Below are 22,445 nucleotides of genomic sequence, written 5' to 3' on the forward strand. Positions count from 1 at the left end.
GACAAACTTTGTCTATGCGTGCATGAAGAGTAGAAAGCCGACAATGACGGTTCACACGGTGGATCTACGGATTCCTAGGTAAAAGCCCCCCACCTCTCCCGAGACAGGGAAGGTAGTGGTTCACTTGTCCAGAGTGCACCCAGCAGGCCTGCAACTGCCGATGTGGTCAGCTATCAAGAGGTCACGAGCACCAGGAAGTCTTATGGCTTCGTCTGTTTTTTTCGAATCCATAAGAAGAACAAGAACCGGCTTCAAGGACAAGTGGCCTGACTGGATAGTGAAAGACATTCAGCGATGGTACACGTGTATCCCAAGGACTGCATTGTGTGAGTCTTCCTCGCGAAGACCACGAGACTTTCCTTTGTATTTCTTGCGAACTCCTGTCTGAATGTCAGGCAGTTTTGTACGCACTTGTGTTTGTGGTACGTGTCTGCAGCACATATCGAGGCAACGAAAATCAGTGAAGTCCGATCAGCTCTGGTTGAGGCGGAATCTCAGAAAACTTTACGTCAAAGAATGCGTGAGAAAGTTCGCCCCAAGCAAAATAAACTAGCCATCGATTATCAGGTAAAGAACATGCACGGTGATTGCTGCCTTGCCGTTCAATTCAGGAGATGATGGAGATCTGCTGAACTGGAGGAGGACTTGAACGCTTGTCTTTCTCTCCTTTCCTTTCCCATACTGTCTCCCCTGGGTTGAGGAAAGCACGAGAGAGGATGACAAGTAAAAGAACATGACAAACCTTTCACCATCCTATCTTTTCCCGAATGGGTTTACAAATGTATGTGCGTGTGCGGTCCCCTTTATCTGGTGGTTGACCTGAGTGGTGGATGGATTGTTTCTGGAGTGACAGATGTGAGCGTTACGCCTTCACCTCCGGCATATATTATATCTTTCGATGTGGGTGAGATGCAGTTTTTCGTAAAATCGGGCCGAGAACTTCATGACCGGTTCCCCGGAGACATGAATGAGCAGACAGGCAGTGGTGGTACAGCCATGTACAGTGTAGGATGTTGGGTGAAGCTCAGGACACCAATGGACAGAATCATTCTTTAAGCATGATAGGCAGTGCGCTATAAATCTTTGCGTGTATGCTGGGTATGTTGATACCTGTTGTGGGATGGGCTGACCGTGTAGCTCTTTTTTGAAGAGAGATCGGTTAGCCGCAAAATGTAGATGTTACTTACCTTCTTTCTCGTTGTTTTCTTTGGTTCCCAGGTGTTGCATGATTGTTTCTTCAAATATGCTGTAAAACCAGCTTTGACGGGTTTCGGAGACTTGTATTATGAGGGCAAGGAATTCGAAAAGAAGAACAAAAACTTCACATGTGGTCAGCTATCTGATCGGCTCAAGCAGGCTCTCGGCATGGGTCCCCTCGCTCCTCCTCCCTGGCTCATCAACATGCAGAGGTAAAGTGAACAATCCCGTCATGAACTTTTAGAGATGTTGGTCGTAATCCCTCCCCGCCCCTCACGACACTATCCCGGTGTCTACTGTACACCTGTGTTAGAACGTATTCACCCTACGTGTGTCTAGCGTCTAGTACACTGCGCCTCTGTCGTAAGCTGTAACGGTACGAGATAACCTAAGTGGACGCGCCCACCGTCGAAGTTCGACATATACAGTCTCCTCTCTAGACACACTTCATCTATTTCCCTTCTGCTCTTGGCTTCTTTCAGGTACGGACCGCCTCCTGCATATCCACGACTGAAGATTCCCGGTTTGAATGCGCCGATCCCAGCTGGATGCAGTTACGGCTATCATGCGGGTGGCTGGGGTAAGCCTCCTGTCAATGAGTTTGGCCAACCTCTTTATGAGGCAGAAGGAACAGGCGCAGAAGAAGAAGAGGATCCAGAGGTCGATATGGGCATTGCTATGTTGTGGGGTGAATTGCCTGAAGGAGTAGAAGAAGAGGAAGAAGAAGATGAAGGTGAGTAGAAAGAATGGCAGGTTTCTCACATCTGCTCTTCACTCCTTGTTTTGTGTCCTTGCGGACACGCGCGTTCTTTAGACTCCTTGCTTGTACTTAGGGATACATAGTTTGACAAGGGAGACAGGAGAGTGGCTGCTATTTTTTGTGATGTTGCTGGGAACCCCACATTGAGGTGCACGCTTCGCTAAAACTAGAATCTCGTCCATATGACTTCTCGATATTGGACGGGCGCTCGACTCGAGCATGGTTTCGCTCCTACTCGTGCTAGGTCATCACGCTAGAGATTTTTAGCTTTCGTAACCATCAGAAATTTCCTCACTTGAGAACAGAGATGCGCCGTGCGCCCAAAAAAGAATCGGAGAGCTGAGGAAACTAACTAATAGGTTTTTTTTTAAAAAAAAGCTTAGCTGCTCATTTGTCTTCTAGCGTGTCTGCTGCTGAAGTGGGCTCGACAAAATGTCTCTGCTTACATCTCCTGGAAGTGTACAGGCGCGTGTGTATGTAAACGTACGCGCGTGTCCTGAGGACTTCACGATCTCGCATTGATTCTGTGTTGCTTGGCCTCTTCGTTTGACCTATGTGGACGCAGGAGGCGAAGGCAAAGAAGGGGCGGCACCAGGGGTGAGCGAGCACAGAAAAGGATACTATTCGTTGCCGTTGCTTAAGTGTCTTTCTTGAATGTTTAATGCGTACCGACGTACATAACTCCTGACGGTGTGATAGTGAAGCGGAGTCGTCGTCTCCTCCTTAGCTGCTTTAGTAGTCACCGCAGGACACTTGCAAGGAATTTCAGTCCGGGTAAGGTTTCTATCGACGCGGGTCGGCTTGTAGCCCTTCAACTGGGAGGCTGTTTTTATGTTCGCGTCGCCCGGGCATACTCACTCATTTACTCACTGGGTGTCTTCACAGTGTTCGTGCCTTTACTATCATACAGATTGCTGAAGCTGTAGTTATTTTCAAAGAAACTGTTTGAGTACAGCTTCTGTTGGACTCTCGGAAGTATGTTTTCCGCAGTCAGCAGCTAGGAGGGCGTGGTGAATTGTGTTCTTGTAGCCCCTCTTGGCAGTGATCGAGACTTGTGGCATCGATGTTCTGCGTTTTCCTTGTCTTTTGCTAGACACCCGCGGGTACGGAGACGCCTTTCCTGGAGGGAGGTATTGCGTCTATTGGGGGAGCTACCTCGATTACATCCGGACTTGATTCACCGGCATCTTTCGATATTCGGAAGCGCCCTGGTGGGACGTCTTCGCTGGCTTCTTCAACTGCTAAACCATATACGATTCTAACTCCACAAGAAGTCCCCGCTGGTCAACAACAAGGGCAGCTTTTCGGAGTGAAACACACATACAAGATTCCTAGCGGGAGCGCCGCAGGTGTCGCTACACCTGGTGGTGGCCAGATGACTCCTGGTGGACACTCAACTCCGCGTATCAGCTCAGGAATTGTGACGCCTTTTGGAGGCATTGGTGGAACAAGTTCTTCGGGGATGAGGACCCCAATGATAGCGGGAGGTAGTGGGATGCATACACCGTTTGGAGGCAATAGAACGCCTTTTGGAACAGGGGGAAGAGCAACGCCAATTGCGCCAGGGGGTGGTTTTGCTTCAGTCCCCGGCACTCCTTTTGCCGGGGCTGGTGCTGGAGGGACAGTGAGTGGTGTACAGACACCCGCAAGACCAGGCTTTGCTACCCCAGCAGGCATCACTGTCAGTCTCAATCCTAATGAGATGGGTAAGGATTTCATCTCTACTGCGTTTATCTTATTTTCCCACTGACTGCAGTAGAATGTGACGAGACTCATCTCTGGCGTCAAGTCATCTCTGGGGATAAAGCGTGAGCCAGTGTGAGAAGTGAAGATCAACTAGCCTGTTTTCGTTTCAACGTTGCAGTACAATATATATAGGAAGAGGCCAGGTGTCGTCTATAGTATCCAGTTAGACAGAGACTGAAAAAGAACGAGAGATCTCATTATTCTCGTGCATTTTTCTTTGCTTTTTCAAGAGGAAAGTGAATGATCGGCTCTCATGATACAGTAGTGATTCCTTGTTGGCTTCAAAGATCACGACGTAATACTGTGGTCTCGTCGCCGAACGCTGTTGGGTTCCCTCACAGACTAAGGTTTCGCAAGACTTTCTGAAACACATGCAGTTTTCTGAAGGTCCGATTTCACAGTGAGAATAACGTCGTCGTCTGGTTTGCAGAGCGCAGCGTAAACATTCAATCAGCCAGTCTTCTGTCTTTTTAGCTTCTTGTGTACTGCTCAATCGTGACGGCACTAGGAATATCTCTTTTCTCACGCACTCCGATGAAGACAGAGATGTTCGTGATTTTGTTGTCAAATCTTTTCCCTCTCCTAGTTTTCAATCGAAAAGGCAGGCTTCCGGCTCTATGCATTTTTTGCTGTCTTGTGCAGAACAAGAGGGAGTTTTCACGGCCGATGTTATCAGGCAGCAGCTTCGACATCACGAAGAGGCTGCAGCCCGGGCCAAACAAGCGGCGGGCCAAGTCGACCCTGCGGACAGTAAGAAAAACAATCTTTTCAGCGGACGGGGGGGCAGAGACGCGGCCCACGCAGGAGTTCTGTATGTCTGTATGCTGATGTGAATGTCTTCGCCAGTCATGACTCCTTAGTGATTTACACCTGCCTCTCTCGATCAAGGGGAGGCGACAAAAGACAACCTCTCGGAGTATCGAGCAGTGGGCTCCAGCATATATCTTCATCTGCAAGGATACATGCTTTGGCTGGTGTTCGGTAATTACTGTAACGGACTTCTGTTGGAGCTACCCGATGTACATACCGTGTGAACAGAGAGGCAGTACATCTGCATGAGAGACGTCGGTTGCTTCGTAGTTTTTTTCTGTTTCCGATTTGCGGCTTTCTGAAAGTTCGTTCTTTTTTCTCTTGCTGATAAGGAAGAAGGTCGGAAAGATACTTTGTGTATGTGTTGAGGGAAGTAGCGCTAGTACTTTTACTACCTCTACCACTATTCCTATTCATTCGCTCAGGGAGTGTCTTGTCTTGATTTGCGCACATGCACTAGGGAGAGGTCAAATCCGTGAGTGAGGAAGTTGCTTTTCTCCAGTGAACTTTCTCCAGGCCGGACTGTTTCTTGTTCTGCTTCTGTGCTTTTTTCCTTCAGCACGAAAGAGAAAGGGAGACGAGATTCGTGGAACCCAGACAGTTACAAAGACCAAAAAGAAGAAGCAGTTCAAATTCTAGAACAAAGAAGCACCCTTCAGTAAAACTATCAATCGGTTGCAGGAGGAAGATATCGGTGTCTCTGTTTCTTTTTTCTAACTCAGGCGTGTTTCTCCAAGAAATTCACACACAGTGCAGGAATGGGAAGCAACCGACAGAACGCCGCGTCAAAGCGGATGAGGGAAGAAGATGTCTCTGCCGTGTTCTTGACCTAAGAGCTGTGAGAAAAAAGGACAGTCTTGTGCTTGACATACATCGCCCTCTTGTTTCAAGAAAGAAACATCGTAACCGTTGTATGCCTCCTTTTCTGCCTTCAAAAGAGGGAGCGGCTGCGTCTACCACAGCTCTACGGGAGGCACATTAGTGCACGTGGGTCGGTTGTCAGAAGTCGTCCGTCTTTCTGTATTGTTTGCTGTAAGAACGTCCGTCATGCGGAGAAAGGAACCAGCACAAGAAAAAAACGGAGAGATCCTGAAGGGAGAGGATTTATCTCTGAAGGTCTTGCTAGGTGCTTGGGCACTTCGGATCGATTCTCACTTGTGTTTATGTTGAGGGCCACTCTCTAATATGCTCCGGTGTAGAGGTATTCATCCGCCTTGAGGTAGATATAACCAGGAGAGGCAACGTACCCGAGCTCAGGATAGGGTTGTCCGGCCTTTTTTCATTCGCTTTGAGCCAGGAGAGTAGTCTAGGGGGAACACTCGTTTTCTTGGGACTTCTCGAACCTTCTCTTTAGCTTCTCGAGGGAATCTTCGTCTCTACAGCCGGCTGGGAAGCGTCAAGTTGACAGCGTCATTACAGCTGTCTCGACGGCTACAGTTTACCAAGCGCCCCCGTGCACTTCCGCTGCTTTACTTTAGGAAGTTCTCTTTGCCGTAGCTACCGAGGATACACGTATTTGCAGGGACCACACGTAGTGATGTCATCAGTCGGTTCTGCGTTAGTACTGACAGTGGCGTGACAGCCTCATGTTACAGCGATACGCAGGACCGTCGTTCACGACAGACATATTAGTTTTGGGGCCCGAATAATGAGTGGGGGTACTGCAGGTTGGATAAAGAGTCTTTTTGTTGTTTGAAGTCCTCGCGGCTGAGCTCGCCTTCGGATCAGCAAGTACCGAAGCTGATCGAAACTGATGCAGTTATCTGCATGAAGCGCGGTCGGGTCCAACCGGCGGAAAGTTCCAGCTCGTCAGTCCGGGTGAGCGTGCTCTCTTCTGTGACAGCCGGTAGTCTGGATTGTACTCCGCTCTCGTGTTTCTCTGTAGTTGCACAGTTTTCCCTTGAGTTCATGTAGGACACCGGCACTTCAGGACGTACATGGAAGCCACACTACTCAGGGTAGCAAGCATCCCGACTGGTATATCGCAGACCTCTTTGTGATGCAAGACATGGAAATTTCTTCATGAGTCTTGATGGTAACGCCGACTGTGAATTGACGTGTCCTCCTGGGACCTCTCTTCAACTAAAGTTTTTTCTGGAAGACTCGTAGCGGGGGCCTTTGAAATCTTCTGACAACACGGACCCTACAGAAAACGCACGAGAATTTGTAGGCGAAGCCCAGACAATCTGCCTGCGATGCAGTTGGCACGTTCTTTTTCCTGACATTTGGCTTTCCTGAGACACCCTCGCTTGTGCAGACGTTTCGGATGTAGATTCTTCGCTTGTCAGAATTAGAGTCATGGTAACAAATTCGCCCAAGAACAACACAGAATTCAAACAGATGCACGAAGAGGTGACCAAACAGTGTACGAAAGTGAATGCGTTGTCGTCTCAGCTGTCGGAGTTGAAGAGACCCGCACGCAGCAGCGGACGAACCAGGTATCTAACAGAGAGATTCAGCTTGAGCTCCTTGTGTACAGACCGGATGGCGAGAGTCCCCTTCCGTTGAGGTTAAGGAAAAGGCTCCGTAGACTACTTTACCAAATCACTGTCCGAGGAGACACTACCGCTGTTTTGGTCTTTCTTTTTTCGGCCTCCGAACCCTTAAAGTCTGACGAACTCAACTGATGCCAGCACACGAGACGTCCGCGGTCTCCGGACGAGACACAGCTTTTGCCGACCGAGTGACGCTGTACAACATCAACAATCTCACACCCCGTTGTCGAGTTTTGACAAGCTGACCGTCGTTCGCACTTTTGTGGAAAGAATACAGCGCTTCAAATCAATACCCGTGCGCAACTCTATCAGTAGGTGTTTTCTGGGTGTGCGCCCGTTGCTGTGCGAACTGACTGACGCTGGCACAAGACCCAAGTTCACAAAGCAGGTTTGGCGGTCAGGTGGTATACTGCTTCCCTTTCCCCTCGTGTAGCGTCTAAGCAACGATTCTTCTGATGAGAGATGAGCTTTCGTAGATGCTTTGGAAACTTGTGGCAACACAAAGGAAGTGTCGGCGCCGTAAACGCATGGGTGCTTCAGACACTCACGAACGCAGCAACAGGAGCGTGAAAACTGAGAGGAAAGCAGGATACGCGAGACCTACCTAAAAGAACAGTCAATCGTTTTTAACCGTGAGGGCCACCCACGCACAACCACAAGGATCTTGTTCTTTGGAAGAGCATTTCTGTCCTGGCAAAGCGCCAGAAATTTCAAGATTAGAAGGACAAAGCAGACGCCTGACAACGATCCTTTTGCCTGCAAGAGTTACCATTCTCTCTACTGTGGCAACGTCAACAGAAGTGCTGCCATCTGGATAAAGTCAGAGTACAAGTGATGTCTGTGTCGTCACAGCAGCATACATGGCTTAACGCTTTAAACATCATCTAGAGTTCTTTCGAGGAGCATCAGAATTTTCCGTTTGGCAGGGCAATAGACCCCCCGGCTATTCTTTAAGAAGGCCAAAGAAATTTTCCCTCTCTCAGACTTTGCTTCTGCTCGCCATCGCAGCAACGGTTTTAAATAACAAAATCCAAGGTGATCTGTGCTCGTTCTTTCTCTTGCTGAGGGGGGTTCTGCTGGAAGAGTCCTCGACTGCATCCATGTCCTGCGAAAATCGCATATACAGATTCAGCTGTATTTGAAGCAGATTTCCGGTCACCTTTGGCTAGCCCGATCTCCCACACAAGGTGGCTAGTTGCAGTCCTCCGAACAGTTGAGAGTTTCCCGGGACCGCACCCATCACCCACGTATTATGAAGGTATATCTATGTATATGCGAAGTCATGCAGACACCACATGTACATATATACACGGGTATGTATAGAGAGAAACACGGAGTTCTCTGAAGCATGTGTATGTGCTAAGCCTTCTCAACTTTTCTCTTTTTTGTAACGTTGTTTCCTTTCACTGCACCGACAGACGTTTTCTTCGCCGCTGATGTCTTCGCGGGTGGACGATGTTTTGTCTCTTTAGCTACACTTGGTACACCAGATTTCTTTATTCCAGAAGAAGCCACTTCCCCTACTTTATTCATTCCTTTGACATGTTTGGTTTGCGAAGCATCACCATTCAATCGATCACCTTTTGAAAGTTTCCCATTCAGCTTCTCAGATAGACTGCTTTTCTTCGTCGCCATAGCCCCTCCCTGCTTCGCCGTCCCATTCGCCACCTTTCCTATCTTCTTCTTTCCCATGTCTCCAGACTTTGTCTCCTCTTTAGTAGGAGAAAACGCAGGAGTTGACCCCGCCTTCGGCTTTCCAGCTTTACCCAGCTTTGTCGCCGGAGGTTTGGTTGATATATAGTGCTGAGCAGCTTGAGCATATGAAGCATGAGTATATAGAGGTAATGCTGGAGCATTCGTGGCTTGTACAGACACCGCGTGAACGACATTTTGAAACTTAGAATCACCAGAAAAGAAATCAAAAGCTGCATTCAACGCTGTCTTGGCATTCTCAAAGAGATGCTCAACGGGCATGTTTGCTCTTCCAATCTTTATCGCCACACAAGGTCCGCGAGGAAGGAAGAAATACGTCGATCGAAGTGCTTCTTCAATCGAAGGTCTTATATTATCTGCAGAAACCTTAATGGGAAGTGGTAATCTGTACGGGTCCAGAGACACCAAGAAAAGACACAGAGATCGAATCACAAGTACCATAGATGTCTGCTACACTACGAGCACGTAACGATACGTATGTATATACGTATATATATATATATAGCTCTTGTGTCTTCTTTCTACTGTGTGCAGCCTGCTCGTCTTCACGTACGACGTCCGGCCAACAAACACGTGACACACAGAACTAGAGTCAAGCAAGAAACCGAGTGTAGTCCAAACACATACTAGTGCCTATTACGTGACCCCACCCATACGAAAGCTCACAGTTGACTGTATTCGAGAACGCCGATATCCTGCTCAGCAAGCGACTGAGAAGGATCCAGAGAGACAGGCTTGGGAGCTAGGAGTAAGCATACTAAAAGACTCCTCCCTTGTCCCCGACATGAACGCACAGACCAAGACAGTGAGGAATGCGTAAAGGCGTTAGAAGGGACCCAACCCGCTGTCTTTAAAAGAAAAACGGACAGCGTGGAAAGGTGAAAACGCAGAGTACGAAGCAGACTGAAAAAACCTTCGCTTGGCCAGAAACAGATTGGATCAGGAACATACAGAGGGCGTCGAGTCAGGAGAAAGAAAGACAGCGGGATCCGCGCTCTTTTTCTCTTCGAGTGTAGTCACGTCGTGTTCTGAAGAGGTCAGCGGCTATGGCTAGATTTAGGTGGGACAGAAACTCTCAGATAAGAGTCACGATACCGCAGCATTTTCACTTCCACATACCACATAGGTTATCGGGAAGAAGCACGAGCACTCACACTCCATTTTCCACCGAGCACTATACATACAGCACACGCATCCCTACTAACAGTCTCATATATATACATATATATGTAGCCTATCCGGTTGAATAGTGAAGAATGAAGGGAGCGATCCTTACTTTTTGCTTTGAATGAAGGGTTTGCCAAGTAAGGGAGTGAGCTTATCGGAGATCCGACGGTCGCAAAGAAACATATCATACGCTGCGCATAAGACTCGCCTATCCTGAAATGTCGGGAACTTCTTTTTCACTTTGCTAATGCCTATCACTCGTGTTATCAGAGGAAGTCTTTCCTTTGCTAGAAGATCTTTCCACTTTCTCTGAGGATCACGAACAAACAAACAGACTTCCCCCCCGCCACCTGTCGCATCAAGTAAGGCATGCGGAAGGACGCTGCATGCAGGCACACAAAAAAACAAAACAATCACGCCCCATCCAAAAGGTGTCTGTACAGCTATTACCAAGAACCCATAGCAACAGGCCCCGATGAGTGCCTTCTCGAACGACCTTCAATCCCGAAAGTTCTCCTGAAAGTTCGGCTGTACCAGGTGTCGGAGACAGCTAGTTCGCTTTACCAAAACATGCCCTTGTTCCATCTGACCAGCCAAGGACTGTCTCATGTAGCTGCAACGTGAAGAGGTATCGCTACTGCGAAAGGTCATGTATACCTGACCATGTATATACTCCCATCTTCATATATAAAAGCTAGCTAAGGCACAGCACGTTGCTATATATATTGGAAAGAGGACTGTGGAGCACACACCTTTGTACTGCGATACAGACGTGGGGAAACGGTTGAGGTCGATGAAGAAAAACCTAACTAGACCTGTTTTTGCTGTAGTTTCCCGTCTCGCCGAGTTTCTTTTGTCGTCGCTTGGTCAGTCCATGTGGCCAAGAGAAATCTAGTAGACGTCTAAAGCTCCCAGGACGAGATCCACCTCGTTTTAATGGCTATATGTCTACTTCTACCCGTAGCTCTAACATAAGAACTCGCCCGTTGCACTGATTGAGAAGCATAGAAGGCACCAGGTGAAACGTGATTTCTAGGACAGGAGCAATTCTTACATTTGAACTGGTTTTTTACGAAAGGCTTCAGGAATATTCTTTAAGGCGAGCATGAGAGATACCGTTGATGCTCCTGCTTCTTGGAGCAGATTCTGAGAATCTTGTTCTCTAGACTTCTTCAGAACGTAGCCGGTTAAACCACCCAAGGCCTTCCTTACTAATGTGGAAGATACATACCCACCGATCTTCTCATCTACAGGAGCCTCACGTGTTGCTTCCGATTCCTCCCTCTGTCGTTTCTTCGTGGATTTGACGAAAGGATTCATACGAGACCCTGATGAGGAGGACTGTCCTAGTGCTGCTGAGGAGGGAGATGCTGTTGAGACGGGTGATATGGATGAGGAAGAAGACGATGACGGAGGTAACTTTTTTGAGGCAGGATTCGATTCTACTAGCTTTTTCTTCTTCATGTGGGGAGAGGCAGGAGAGACGCTTTTCTCTGTGAGTGTACTTATTCCCTTCGAGGATATCCTAGAGTCTTCACTTGGCTCTCGACTTCGCTTCTTTGCTAGCGTGGCCGACGCTTTTCCGGGGGGAACACGACCCCCTGCGTCCGCCCGACCTCCTGGCGACATCGCGGTGACAACGAAAGAGAAGAAAACCGAAGAGAGAGAACTAAAGGGGGAAGGAATCAGCAAGAATAGGAGAGAGCCGTAGTCAAAGTTGAGTGCATGTCTTTCTAGGCCGGAAGACAACGAGGAAAAAATACTTCACAACGAAAACAAGGACGAAACACACAACTCGAAAACCGATAGGTGAGTCGGCGGGAATGGAGACGGAAGGAACGGAAGCCGAGCAACTGAAGTTAGGAAAGAAACACAATCGAGTGCGAGCTGAGGGAGTGCAATGGGGAAACACAGGGAACTGGATACAACAAAGACAAACTGTGTCGAGCTGTTCGTGGGGACAGAACGGAGAAATTTGAGGAGAAGAGAACGGCAAAAGAAAGAGAGAGAAGTGGTGGTGAGAGTACGCAAGGAAAGGAAAACAGTCCGGGTGTATGTACACCTCGGCTAGTGAGCTTCAGAGCAGGTGTTTCACTCGAGATAAAAGGAAGAACGAATCGATTTGTTGTGGGAATCTCTCTTTTCTTCGTTTGCCTTTTCCAAGCATGCATGCGGTTGCACGAAGAAGCTCATCGAGCCAATTTTTTTCCATTGTTGCATGCCTTTCTGCAGTCGTTCAGATTCGGAAACACTGAACGTCAACTAATCTCCTCTCCTTCTCCTTCTTACCTCCTATTTCGGTTCCCCTCGATGTCGGCGTGTAACAAAGGGAGGCACTGGCTTGATAGAAAGCCCTTCGAACATCAATCTGTGCCATTGCCCGAAAGGAAAGCCCGGAGCATATCGAGACAATCAGATCCAGCCGCGAGTTCGGGACCTAAAGGGGGCTGGGCTTTCTCCCGGAAGCTCCTGACGAAGCTTACTTTTCTTGTTAAGCTCATGTACAGTGTTTTTTTAGCTCGCAGACACTTCTCTCTAAACGAAAGCTAATATTCTATGCAGAGTTGCTGTCTGGCGAGTGAAGATCATAAATACGGGTGGTCTCAACCACCGTGACTATCATCTGAGGCTCTTCACGGTTTCGTTTGAGAAGTCTTATTCTACTCAACATTCTGAGACGCCAAACTTTTAATTCATGAGACGCTTTGCTGTCGCTTGCAAAGGCTTCTAGTCTAGCGACTGACACACAAACTAAGAGTTCTCTTTTTTCTCAAGGAAACTCGCATGGCTAAGAACCTCTCATTAGCCCCGATCTATCTGCCTATCTCTTCCCCTAATTCAGTGGAAGAAATCGCGCCCCGTTCTTTTGCCGTCCGTTGCTTCTTCTGGTCATCTCTTCTATTTTCTTGCACTACGGCCATTCTGTGACTCCTTTCTCAGAAGGTGTCCAGAGCACGACTGGAGTCTTTGTTAGTTCTAGGATGCTCGAGACATTCATGGCCCGCTACTGATCCTTTTTCTCTCGAAGTTAGGGCCTTATGTCTACCAAAGACAGGCGAAATCCCTTCTCTAACATCTTCTATGCGTGCATGAGAAAAGGCTTGACTGAAAGGACTTGAACTTCTCGTTGTGTCTCCAGTACGTAGTTCATCCTTCTTCTTCTTTCTTCCTTCGCATTCCTGTCGATATATCATGTCATATAGACTTCCGTCGTCTACAGTATAGATAAATCTCTTCCCGATGCAGGAGGATAGTTTTCATGCCCACCAAGAAAATGGTCCTTCAGTTTCGGACCTTCCTGCCGATACCTCTGCTGTGACAGAGCCTTGCGCCTCTCCGGGTGTCTGTACACCTGATGATCCGACTGGAGGAGATGAAGAAGGTGATCCAGGAAAGCGGCTGACGAGGTCTCAGAAGAAGTGGGCAAAGCGTGCGGAGTATCGAGAGAAGAAAAGAGAGAAGAGACCGGAGGAGAGGCGTAGGAGAAGGAGGGAGAGGAAAGAAAAACTGATGAGGTCGATCGAAAATCTTACAGAAGGTACGCTTCCTGTTTCTGAAGTTTCCGAACCACTTCAACCTACCCTTCCCACTAGAATGGCCTCCTAGCAGCATGCCTTAACTCCACAGACTTGTGTGCTTGTCTGCGATTCAATATCCCCAAGCGTAACCTGCATTCACGGTTTCCTAGAACAAGTTTGGAGTTTTCCCGGACTAAAGATGCCTCGCCTGTCTGGTCCAAGTTGAGAAAAGCAGGCTTGGATTTGGTGTATGTACACCTCGTTTATGAGAAGGAAAGACGAGAGCCATGCTGTTTTTGTTAAGAAAATTTTCGCCTCTCTCATGGTTCATGAACCTTTTTACTGAAGATGGCATTGATCTCTTCCACGGGGAGCAGGAGGTGATAATAAGCGTCTCCTTCGGCAGAATGCCCGGAGTTCTTCAACTGATTCCTGAATACTTTTCAGTGCGGCGTCGATACACTGGAAGCTCAGCTTCTGCTGGTGGTCGATTGTGCGTGTTCAGAAGAAAAGACTGAGTTCATCAAACAGCAAAAAGCAGCAGCCCAAACACAGAGGGAGGCTCTTCGGGTAGGTCTCGACGGCCCTAGAAGGAAAGAAAGCAGGAAGGAGAGCAGTTGCGGACGCAGTCTTTCTTTCTGCTATGACTTCTATCTCTCCTCATCTGTTCTCCTCAATGGAGCTGGGAGAGAAGTTATCTCTGAATGTCGTGAGACGCTACTCAACCGACTCAAAGTACCCAACAGTCAACCCTATGTGCCTTTACTTATATACAGAGGCCTTGTGTGATACTCAACTGTCGTGTGACTAAATTACTACTGTCCGGACGTGTCGGGTGTTTGGTCTTCTCTCTTTGTAGCCAGCACGGTTGTTAGTCGGGAACAGGGGAAAAATGGTTTGTTCTCTCTCTCCACCGCGATCTTTAAGCCAGTTATGTGTCTTCATGCGAAGAAGGAACGGCTTGGCTACTTTGCCGCATCTATTCTCGAAGACAGCTCGTAGGGGTCTCGACAAGTGTCAGCTACTAAAGCTTCCTCTTTGCGCACCTCTGTATTTCCGCTAAGAACGAGCTTTCTATCTCCTCACAAAGTCTCTTGGTTCACGGCAGCTACTCGAACGGACTCTGTATGCTGAGGCAGATTGTGTGGTATCTCGCTCGCAAGGCTCCTTTTTATATAGACGTGTTATCTCAGGTAGAGGGAAGGATAGCCGAAGTGGAGTAAACGAATGGCTTCTCTTTTGTATGTTTTTCGTTTGTGTCGCAGGAGCGGCTACGCAAGGCCCATACAGAAGAAGATACATCTAACTTATTGAAGATCTGTTTCAATTGCAGCTTCGAGTCTTTGATGAACGAGAAGGTAAACTTCTTTATTCAAGGCCGAAAAGATGAATTACCGATGAGTTGCTCTCTGTGTGTGTGGCACGTGAAGTCGTAGTCTGTCCTCTACACGTATATGACACAAGTTTATATCTCATGAATCGAAGCTGTATTGCAGTGGGCACAAGGATAAGTTCTTCAACTGCAAGCGTTCTCAAGCCTCTGTTTCGAGACAAGGCTTTAATCGGCCGATCTGAAATGCACCCGCAGCAGGTTGAGAGTGTTTGTACCCATGGGGTCTTTTCCACCCCCTTCCTCGCTGTACTGTCTTCTCAAACACGCTCTAATCTGCGGACACAAGAGTAGCCTTGCAGTGGCAAACTCGTTATCGTCATTCGTATGTCGCTTGGTGCAGGTTCAAGAGCCTTACAAGAAGTTTCCAAAAGTTCATCAGATCAAGAAAAAACGCCTCTATGGCGGGTACTCTGTGCGGTGGTCTGTGGTCTCTTTCGATTCTTAGGAGATTCGCAGCCTGGCAAAGCAACTCTTTATATCTTATCATCTTGTTCTCAGCACTACTAGCATTCCGGTAAGCTACTCAGTTGTTCTCCGTTCATGTGTCAAAGGCCGCTGGAGATACCGAGGTGTGGTCACCCCCGGAGTGTTTCATAACTACAGGCTCTGACCTTCGCGCTCGTATCTGTGTAGACAGGTATGCTTGAAAACGCCTATCAACAGTAGCCGCAGGAGCGACGGAGACCGTTGGTGGGGTACCGCTATTCAGTCTTTTTAAGTGGCAGTTGCGCGTTATAGCCGGACCCGTTCCTTGTATGCGGAGTCGCTGCTTTTGGTTACTGGTGTAAACATCCTGCGTAGCTTCACATGGACAATGCGTTTCTACAGAACATGCATGAGTCGCAATGCTGATTTTCATCAGGTGTGCATACAGCTTGTTATCTTGACGATTGAAGGCAAAACCCCTGAGTTTCTCGTCCTTCTTCAGCTCTCATCAAAACAGTGCCCTGGTTGCGCAGGACTTCATGAAAAGTTTTTTCGATACCTCGTGATCTTTCAGAGGAACAGTGTACGCATGCCAGAAGCTCTGGTTTTCTATGAGAAGTAGATACCCGGGAAGATGCCGGCAGCAGCTGGCCGCGTGCCTGTGTCGTTTGGTCCTATAAGTACACGAGCAGTAGGAATACAAACGTTCACTTCTGTGTATGTGACCGTGGTTGGGTTTTTCTAGTGCTGGGAGATTCTGAAGTCTCTATGGCCTGTTCAGATAGCTTCATCGAACTAAAGCATATGAGGCTGGCCTGGTATTTCGTATGGCGTGCGCAGGTGCAGCTTCACTTTGCTTCTTTCTCGGAGAACAATGCTGTTCACCAAGCATGTAGAGATCTCTTTGCCTATCAATCATGGATCGTAAGGGATTGTCTTGAACGCTTTCCCCTCGCGGTTATTGGTTGCTGAAAGGGAATGGCTGGGTGTCGGCAACGCCAGAGATGATATGCAGCGCGCTACCGTATGAGTGCACCCACGGTGGCTATCTCAACATGAACGCCTTACTAGAGTCTTTCTTCTCCAGATCTCGAGCAGCATGCTTACTTGTGTTTGATGCATGTGTTACGGGACGTGCGGGAGGGTGATTGACAGCAGCTTTTTTCGAGGGAAGCTGATCTGGAGTGTTGACGTCCGTATTTCGCCGTCTCCTCGATCATTCACGAATGTTTTCCTAAGCCCCTGATCCTTCAGGTAACTTCAAGCGTCCGGATCGTGGCTCGCTGCATCTGATCGCTCGTATAAAGAACCGACACACATCTCCCTAACCCTCCGTCCAAGTGTATCTATCTCTTGCTTTCGAAAACAGAGATCCTCTCTCCTTCTGACTGCAGAAAGTATTCTTGTTGTGGTGCCTCTCCGAAATTTCGTTATGTTCGTCTGTATCTAGAAGACTCTAGCATGCTTCACGTCTACAGTCTAGAAACTCGACCCCTGAGCTTAAAAGAGCTCAGGGGTCGAGTCTCTAGACTGAAAAAGCGGGGAGGGAAAGGGTAGATCCTTCAACTTCCAGGAGAATCAGAAAAGGTTTCTAAGTCAGTTGTTAGCGACAGCACCATAAGTATCCTCTCTGTTGCTACTATGAGGTAGGGCTGCCAGCTCTTATTCTATCTTCAAGGGAGAGGCAGATAATGAGTAGTGACAGCTAAGTCACCCGTGAGACAGCAGGAGTAAGCCCTGTGGCGCGTGACTTTCTTCAAGTCTGAAGGAGGTTTGCTTTGGTGATGCTTGCAGGTTCGGAGTCATGAACGTCCTTACTGGGAGATCTTTTCTCCAGAGGATCTTATTGTCTTGTCTCCTGATGCAGAAGAGGTAGTTTGCATGTACTAAGCTTGTTTCGCTTATTGATTACCTCCTACATACATGTGTCCGTGGTAAAGTATGTGTTTCGTTCTTTCCCGTTCTCTGCGGCTCCCACGTTGATTCAAAAGAATCTGCTAAGATATCTACGTAGAGGCGTTGTACACACAGGGTTAGTATGCTATAACTATGCGTATATTCACTGTAGTGAACCATCTCTTGCTTCGCGGTGATACAGTCTCAGTCGGAGTAGCAAACTCTTGCAGACGTATGTGTGGGACTGAATAGGTTCAGGCAAGAGAGAAATCTTCGGCAACTTGGGCCTGGTTGTTTGCCGTGTTCTGTGAAGTGTGACGTTATCAGGTTGCTTGATTGCATGCATGTGACTAGAAACCTCTTATGAATCATCTGAGATGTCTCTCTTTCTTAACCATGGAAAGATCTCGCTACTTCTATAGGCGCGTTACGGCTCCTTTGAGCCAACCTGGAATTCCTCGCGAGCCACCATATCTAGAGGGCTTATTGGGAATTTCGTTAGAGGAGCTGTGTTGTTGTTTGGACGAAGACAGAAACAGCATTATACGAGAAGGTCGCCGTGAACTCTTTTAAAGTGTTTTCAGTGTGATGATCGCCTAGATACATTGACAGGTTGAGGTGTGCGTTGCCGTGCTCTCTTACACAGAAGTCACGTCTCACTTCGAACAGCTCTCTCATCTTCTTTTGTACCTCTGACAGGAGCTTCTCTCGGTGGAGACTAACAAGGTGTACGTTATTGGGGGCCTCGTAGATCGCACTATAAGCCGGGTAAGAAAGACAATCAACATTTTCATGATAAGAAGATTATTGTCTCTCCCTTTCGCACTATAGTGTATCTTCCACTAGGTAGGAGGCAGGCAAGCACTCGATGTCTTCTGGTTGAGCTTGTTCCCTGTATCATTTTCCATGGTAGTCAAACTGCAGGAATGAGGAGGTAGACGGAGTGTTGTGCTGGATTGCATGCATCTACCTTCTTCTCCTGGTCATCTCATATGTAGACAGCTACAGCTCCACCGCCAATGTAGTGGGCCGGAAAGATGTCCAGTCAAGCGTAATGAGTTGATTTAGTATGTAGGCCCAGCCGCAAGCTAGGAGATACTGCAATAATGTGCTTGCGGGTACTTTCTTCTGGAGCGTAACCCATGGTGCTTTACGCCGGTGATGCTGATTCTCTTGGTAATATCTCCGTCGTTGAGTGTATGTATGTTAGGGCCTTTTATTTCTTTTTCTCTTGAGCACCTCATGCCTTCCTTTCTCGGGGTTGTCGGTTTTTGCTTGTTAGAAAAGATCCGATTCACAACTTCACTTTCCACGTCTCCTTCACAAACTCATTTCTCTGAGTCAGGTCTTGTGTCAGACGAGGGGGCTTTTTTCTGACGGGGTACGGGATTCATTCAATTAGAAACCGGCAACAGCAGCATTTCCTCTTACTAAGCTTTATAGTCATCTTGATGTTTTGCATGCTTAGAGTTGTCTCCCTTCCCTGTATCTCACTCTATACAGTCATTACAGGAGACAGACAAGATGTACTCAGACAATGGCGGAAGTACATGCACGATACTTGTACCGCGTGGCATTCACTGTAAGAAAAGATGACATTCTTTAGCCACTCATTCTTCAGTCACTTGAGCTCGCAACAAGATTCGTTCTTTGCTATGATAGCAAGGAGCTTATGAACAAGCAGTGACCACCTTTAGAAGAAGGGACTCTTCGGAGGATTTTTAGAATCGCATGCACGCTGCATGCTTGTGCGTGTATGTGTGTCGGTGATCGTCAGTATCTTTGATCTGTTCTGTATATATGCATGTGTAGATGATGTCCGTCTTGTTTTTTGGGTGTGTGTTCATACTCACTTCAGAGTGAATCGTACCGCCAGGCTGACACGTTTCGTCTTCAAACAAGGAAACTTCCCTTTCAGGTCAGATTAGCTTGTCGCGAAGCCGATATTACAAGGATCTGTCATTCAGGTAGTGAAGATGAAGTAAACATGAATTTCACACGTCTAGTAGTAGTAGTAGTATGGTTCTTCAGCTCTTTCTTAATGTGTAAGCTCATGCGCACATACGCGTGTGAGGGCGTAGCTGCGCGTCCTCCTCGCTTTAGACGAGTGGTCCTTTCTCACGTGTCATACACAGCTGCTCATTACCGCCATGCGCTGCTTGCTGTTAAGGCCCTTCGTGCGTGTAAATCACTTACAGCTAAAACAGGAACTTAGGATACCTGCGTGACTGTATGCCCGTACTACAAACTTTCATTCATTTCGGAGAAGGAGATGTTTCTGCCATCAAAGCGATTGAGTTCAGACTTCTGTAGGACCATTACTGACGCCTGGTTTGTTCCTGTAGCACTTCAGCATCCTCTTTCTCGTTTACAGTATTTTAGTGGACACACTCTGGATATAGCTAGCAGTTATCTACAGCTACCTTGACTCTTCGGAGTTTATGTCAAAACTGCTATCTAAGATTTACGTTAGTGCCACACTAGCTCTCTGTGCTGGGTATGTCTGCAGAGCTGGTTTCCTCCGGGGAGGGAGTAGAGTCGACTGGATGTAACGCGTCGGAGGGGTGTAGACCCAGGAAGTCCTAGTCAGCACAATAAGAATACATGACACGTTAGGATTCATCGCCTGTTTCCACGCGGTTGTCTGTATCAGTGCAGCTTATTTTCTTACATCAAATGTCGCCTTTTTTAGTATGGCATCGTTATGCTTGTATCTCCATCTATCTCTCCTGTCTGCTTTATGCAGACGTTTCTTCCAGATCAGCAGCGGCTCGTCTTGAATGTCAACACGGTCGTGGAAGTCCTGCTTCACTATTACCAGCACGGAGACTGGACAGAGGCTCTTGTGAATGCATTGCCTCAGCGTCTCCGTGGGGTTGGAGGTCGAAAGAAGACACGTCTTGATAAGAAACGGTACCTATACAAGCCACTTATTCTTTACTCATAGACATCGCAAAGGAACCGTATGTTTATTCTGTTACATTTGCATCAAGTATGTATACGTTTCATCTTGGGAATACATACGTATCTAGTAGTTCAAGTAAGTTGTATAGGCTTGTACGGCTGAGGAGACGTTCGCTACACTAGGATACAAGCCGGGAGTCTTTTCATGTACGAGTCGCTACCCTATAGTAGAGCGCTTGACATCTCCCTATATGTAGGCTGGCCTTTATTCAACCTTTATACTTCGGGTTTGGAGAGACCTGATGGCGAGCCCACGTAGTCATTCTGTTGTCTCTGCCGATCTTAGCACTGTACGCATATAGACGCCTACATGCAATGAAGGAGGCGCTCTCTATGTATCGTGTTTTCTGTCTGCACGTAGAAACTTCTTAGGCACTTCCATGGGCTGTGTACCCCGGCATTCTATTTGTGTCTATCTCTCGCTATATAGCTATCTATATACAGACGCTGCCTGTCTTACGTGAACTTCCCCCTCAGGTTTCTATCACTCTACACCTGTCTAACCATGTTCACTGCTGCTTCGGCATGTGCGATTCGCTTCTACTTCTCAGTGAACGTCGAGAGCAGTTCCTATCAGAAAATCCCGAGCAACAGAAAGTTGCTGAAGCTCAGCGAGCACGTGAAGGCCAGTGGTGTCACGGAAAAGGAAGAGATCCTGCTTTTGACCTTCAAGAAAGTCCATTTGAAAATCCCTGTAGTCTTGAAGGTGAGTGAGCATGCCCCATGGCTAGAGGAGAATCAATCCCGAAACAAACTGTCTTCTACAGATCGTTGTCTTGTTTTCTCATCCCGTGATCCAATTCCGTCTTCTTTTTGCTCTCCAGGCGAGTCCTTTCTTTCAGGCTCGCCCCTGGAATCGCCCCTGCGACATAGTAGTGGTCCACGCCTCCTTGATGCAGCTCTCCTCAAAGCCCCATATACAGAGCCGGAAGCATTACGTATTCAAGCAAGACGTGGAAAGAGAAGGTTTTGCTGGTGTCAGTTGACGAGTATACCACATACCGACACCTTACCAGTCTGTTCGTGAAAGAGCAGACAACCTAGGTATACATAGATATATATATATATATATGTACATAGATACATAGTGTTTACTCCTTCTTCACAGATACACTGGTAAGGCATCGGTACCTGGTATACTCTTATATATCTATCTGTTTATCTCTATATTTATTTCTATACCATAGTGAGCAACTAGTTCGCAAAAAGAGGGGTAGGTATACCGGCTTCCTGCTGAACTACAGAATATTCATCGTATTACGGTTCTCCACTACAGAAGTCACAGTTGGAACACGATTCTATGAACCCAAGCCTCCACTGACCGCGCTACTACTACTACTGTTACCTTCGGTGCCATGATCAACCCAGGCTACTTACCCTACCTTAGTACTTAAACACAAACGCCTAGGTACGGCTCGAGTCTCTGGTCTATCTACTTGTGTGATATCTTTTCGCTTCAGCTCTCTGCATGTTCAACGAGGAGAGTGAAGGACAGGAGAATGAAGTCTCTACTTCATTATCACCTTCAGATCAAAAAGACACACAGCCAGGCTCTTCATCTTCAGTGGTCTCTACCATAATAGCACTAGACGACCATCACGCTGCTTTGACCAAAGAAAAAGCACTCGAGTTCTCCTCTTCGTCGGCTCTTCTTAGCTCTAGAGAAACAGCAAGTCAGAGAAAAAAATGGCCGGAATCCAAGAACCGCAACTTCAAGCCATCTTCTTCCTCTTCTCTTGCATGCAAGGGGACCGACGGCAACAAGAAAGTTGATTCTTCTTCATCATCTTGTCCTTACGATGTGAGTGGAGAGAATCCTTCTGACCGTCTCCCCTTGTCGACTGGATTGCATGAAACGACTCACCTATCTGTCAGTCGTCATTCTAAGGATACGATCAGTAAAGAGGGCAGTGATTTGAAGCCTTATTCAGTCGACGTAGAAAGAAGCTCTTCTGTACTAGAAGATGCAACTGAAAGTTATCATTCATTATCAATTCAGAAAGACGCAATTTTCTCAAGTGGATCATCTCCTGATACAACAAATAATCCTCTCTTCGATTGAAGGAGAGAAAGAAAGAAAGGCCATTCTCTAGACGAACATTCAATTTTGTTGTTCCTATTTTTTACTTCTTTCTTTCCTTCACTTTCCTGTTTATACTGTAGAACCCCCCTCTCCCTTCATGTTCATTGATGTATCGCGAGATGGATGCATGCACGCATGCTATCATCGACTGGCTGGCCGTTCTACTTCTTCTCACAGTGAAAAGAACTGTACTGTATTCTTGATAAGTCTGTCCATCTAACTTGTTAAGCCCGTTCTTTCGTCTCGGCTTTCTTCTGTCTTACGAGGGAGTTGCTCG

The 22,445-nt window shown here is 47.4% G+C and overlaps 3 protein-coding genes across 3 annotated transcripts in view; 2 read left to right on the top strand and 1 right to left on the bottom strand.

Moving 5' to 3' along the window:
- The window catches only part of CSUI_000819 (psp protein), an 8,015-nt gene extending 2,622 nt beyond the window's left edge, over positions 1-5,393 (top strand). Inside the window, exons 2-8 of the mRNA XM_068061026.1 lie at positions 437-567; positions 1,219-1,409; positions 1,680-1,930; positions 2,523-2,554; positions 3,051-3,663; positions 4,346-4,453; positions 5,073-5,393. Coding sequence (XP_067927005.1) covers positions 437-567; positions 1,219-1,409; positions 1,680-1,930; positions 2,523-2,554; positions 3,051-3,663; positions 4,346-4,453; positions 5,073-5,152 — 1,406 coding nt within the window. The 3' untranslated portion in view covers positions 5,153-5,393. The remainder of the gene's footprint in view (positions 1-436; positions 568-1,218; positions 1,410-1,679; positions 1,931-2,522; positions 2,555-3,050; positions 3,664-4,345; positions 4,454-5,072) is intronic.
- Positions 5,394-8,249: 2,856 nt separating this feature from the next.
- CSUI_000820 (ribosomal l1p l10e family protein) lies at positions 8,250-12,003 on the bottom strand. Its single transcript, XM_068061027.1, has 3 exons — positions 10,943-12,003; positions 9,998-10,270; positions 8,250-9,106 (listed from the first exon to the last, which is right to left on the bottom strand). The coding sequence occupies exons 1-3, from the start codon at positions 11,515-11,517 to the stop codon at positions 8,368-8,370; spliced, it is 1,587 nt and encodes a 528-aa protein (XP_067927006.1). The 5' UTR covers positions 11,518-12,003; the 3' UTR covers positions 8,250-8,367.
- A 131-nt stretch (positions 12,004-12,134) lies between these two features.
- On the top strand, positions 12,135-22,102 carry CSUI_000821 (uncharacterized protein; the record flags this gene model as incomplete). The annotated part of the gene is made up of 12 exons (XM_068061028.1): positions 12,135-13,426; positions 13,912-13,976; positions 14,672-14,764; positions 15,245-15,313; positions 16,066-16,149; positions 16,369-16,479; positions 17,020-17,097; positions 17,821-17,889; positions 18,980-19,039; positions 19,868-20,034; positions 20,637-20,791; positions 21,546-22,102. A coding segment is annotated over exon 12 (549 nt), but the record flags the coding sequence as incomplete, so codon positions are not given.
- Between the last annotated feature and the right edge of the window lie 343 nt (positions 22,103-22,445).

This window comes from Cystoisospora suis, assembly GCF_002600585.1.
Source record: "Cystoisospora suis strain Wien I chromosome Unknown contig_309, whole genome shotgun sequence".
In the NCBI taxonomy this organism is placed as follows: domain Eukaryota; phylum Apicomplexa; class Conoidasida; order Eucoccidiorida; family Sarcocystidae; genus Cystoisospora; species Cystoisospora suis.

Bases quoted from the DNA above. Each gene is read 5' to 3' on its own strand.
- CSUI_000820 (XM_068061027.1), bottom strand. From the start codon at position 11,517: ATGTCGCCAGGAGGTCGGGCGGACGCAGGGGGTCGTGTTCCCCCCGGA. The intron at 10,271-10,942 runs GTAAGAATTGCT...GCCTGCATGCAG, and splicing joins CGTAAAAAACCAGTTCAAAT to CGTCCTTCCGCATGCCTTAC. The intron at 9,107-9,997 runs GTAAGGATCGCT...GGACCCGTACAG, and splicing joins CCCTTCATTCAAAGCAAAAA to ATTACCACTTCCCATTAAGG.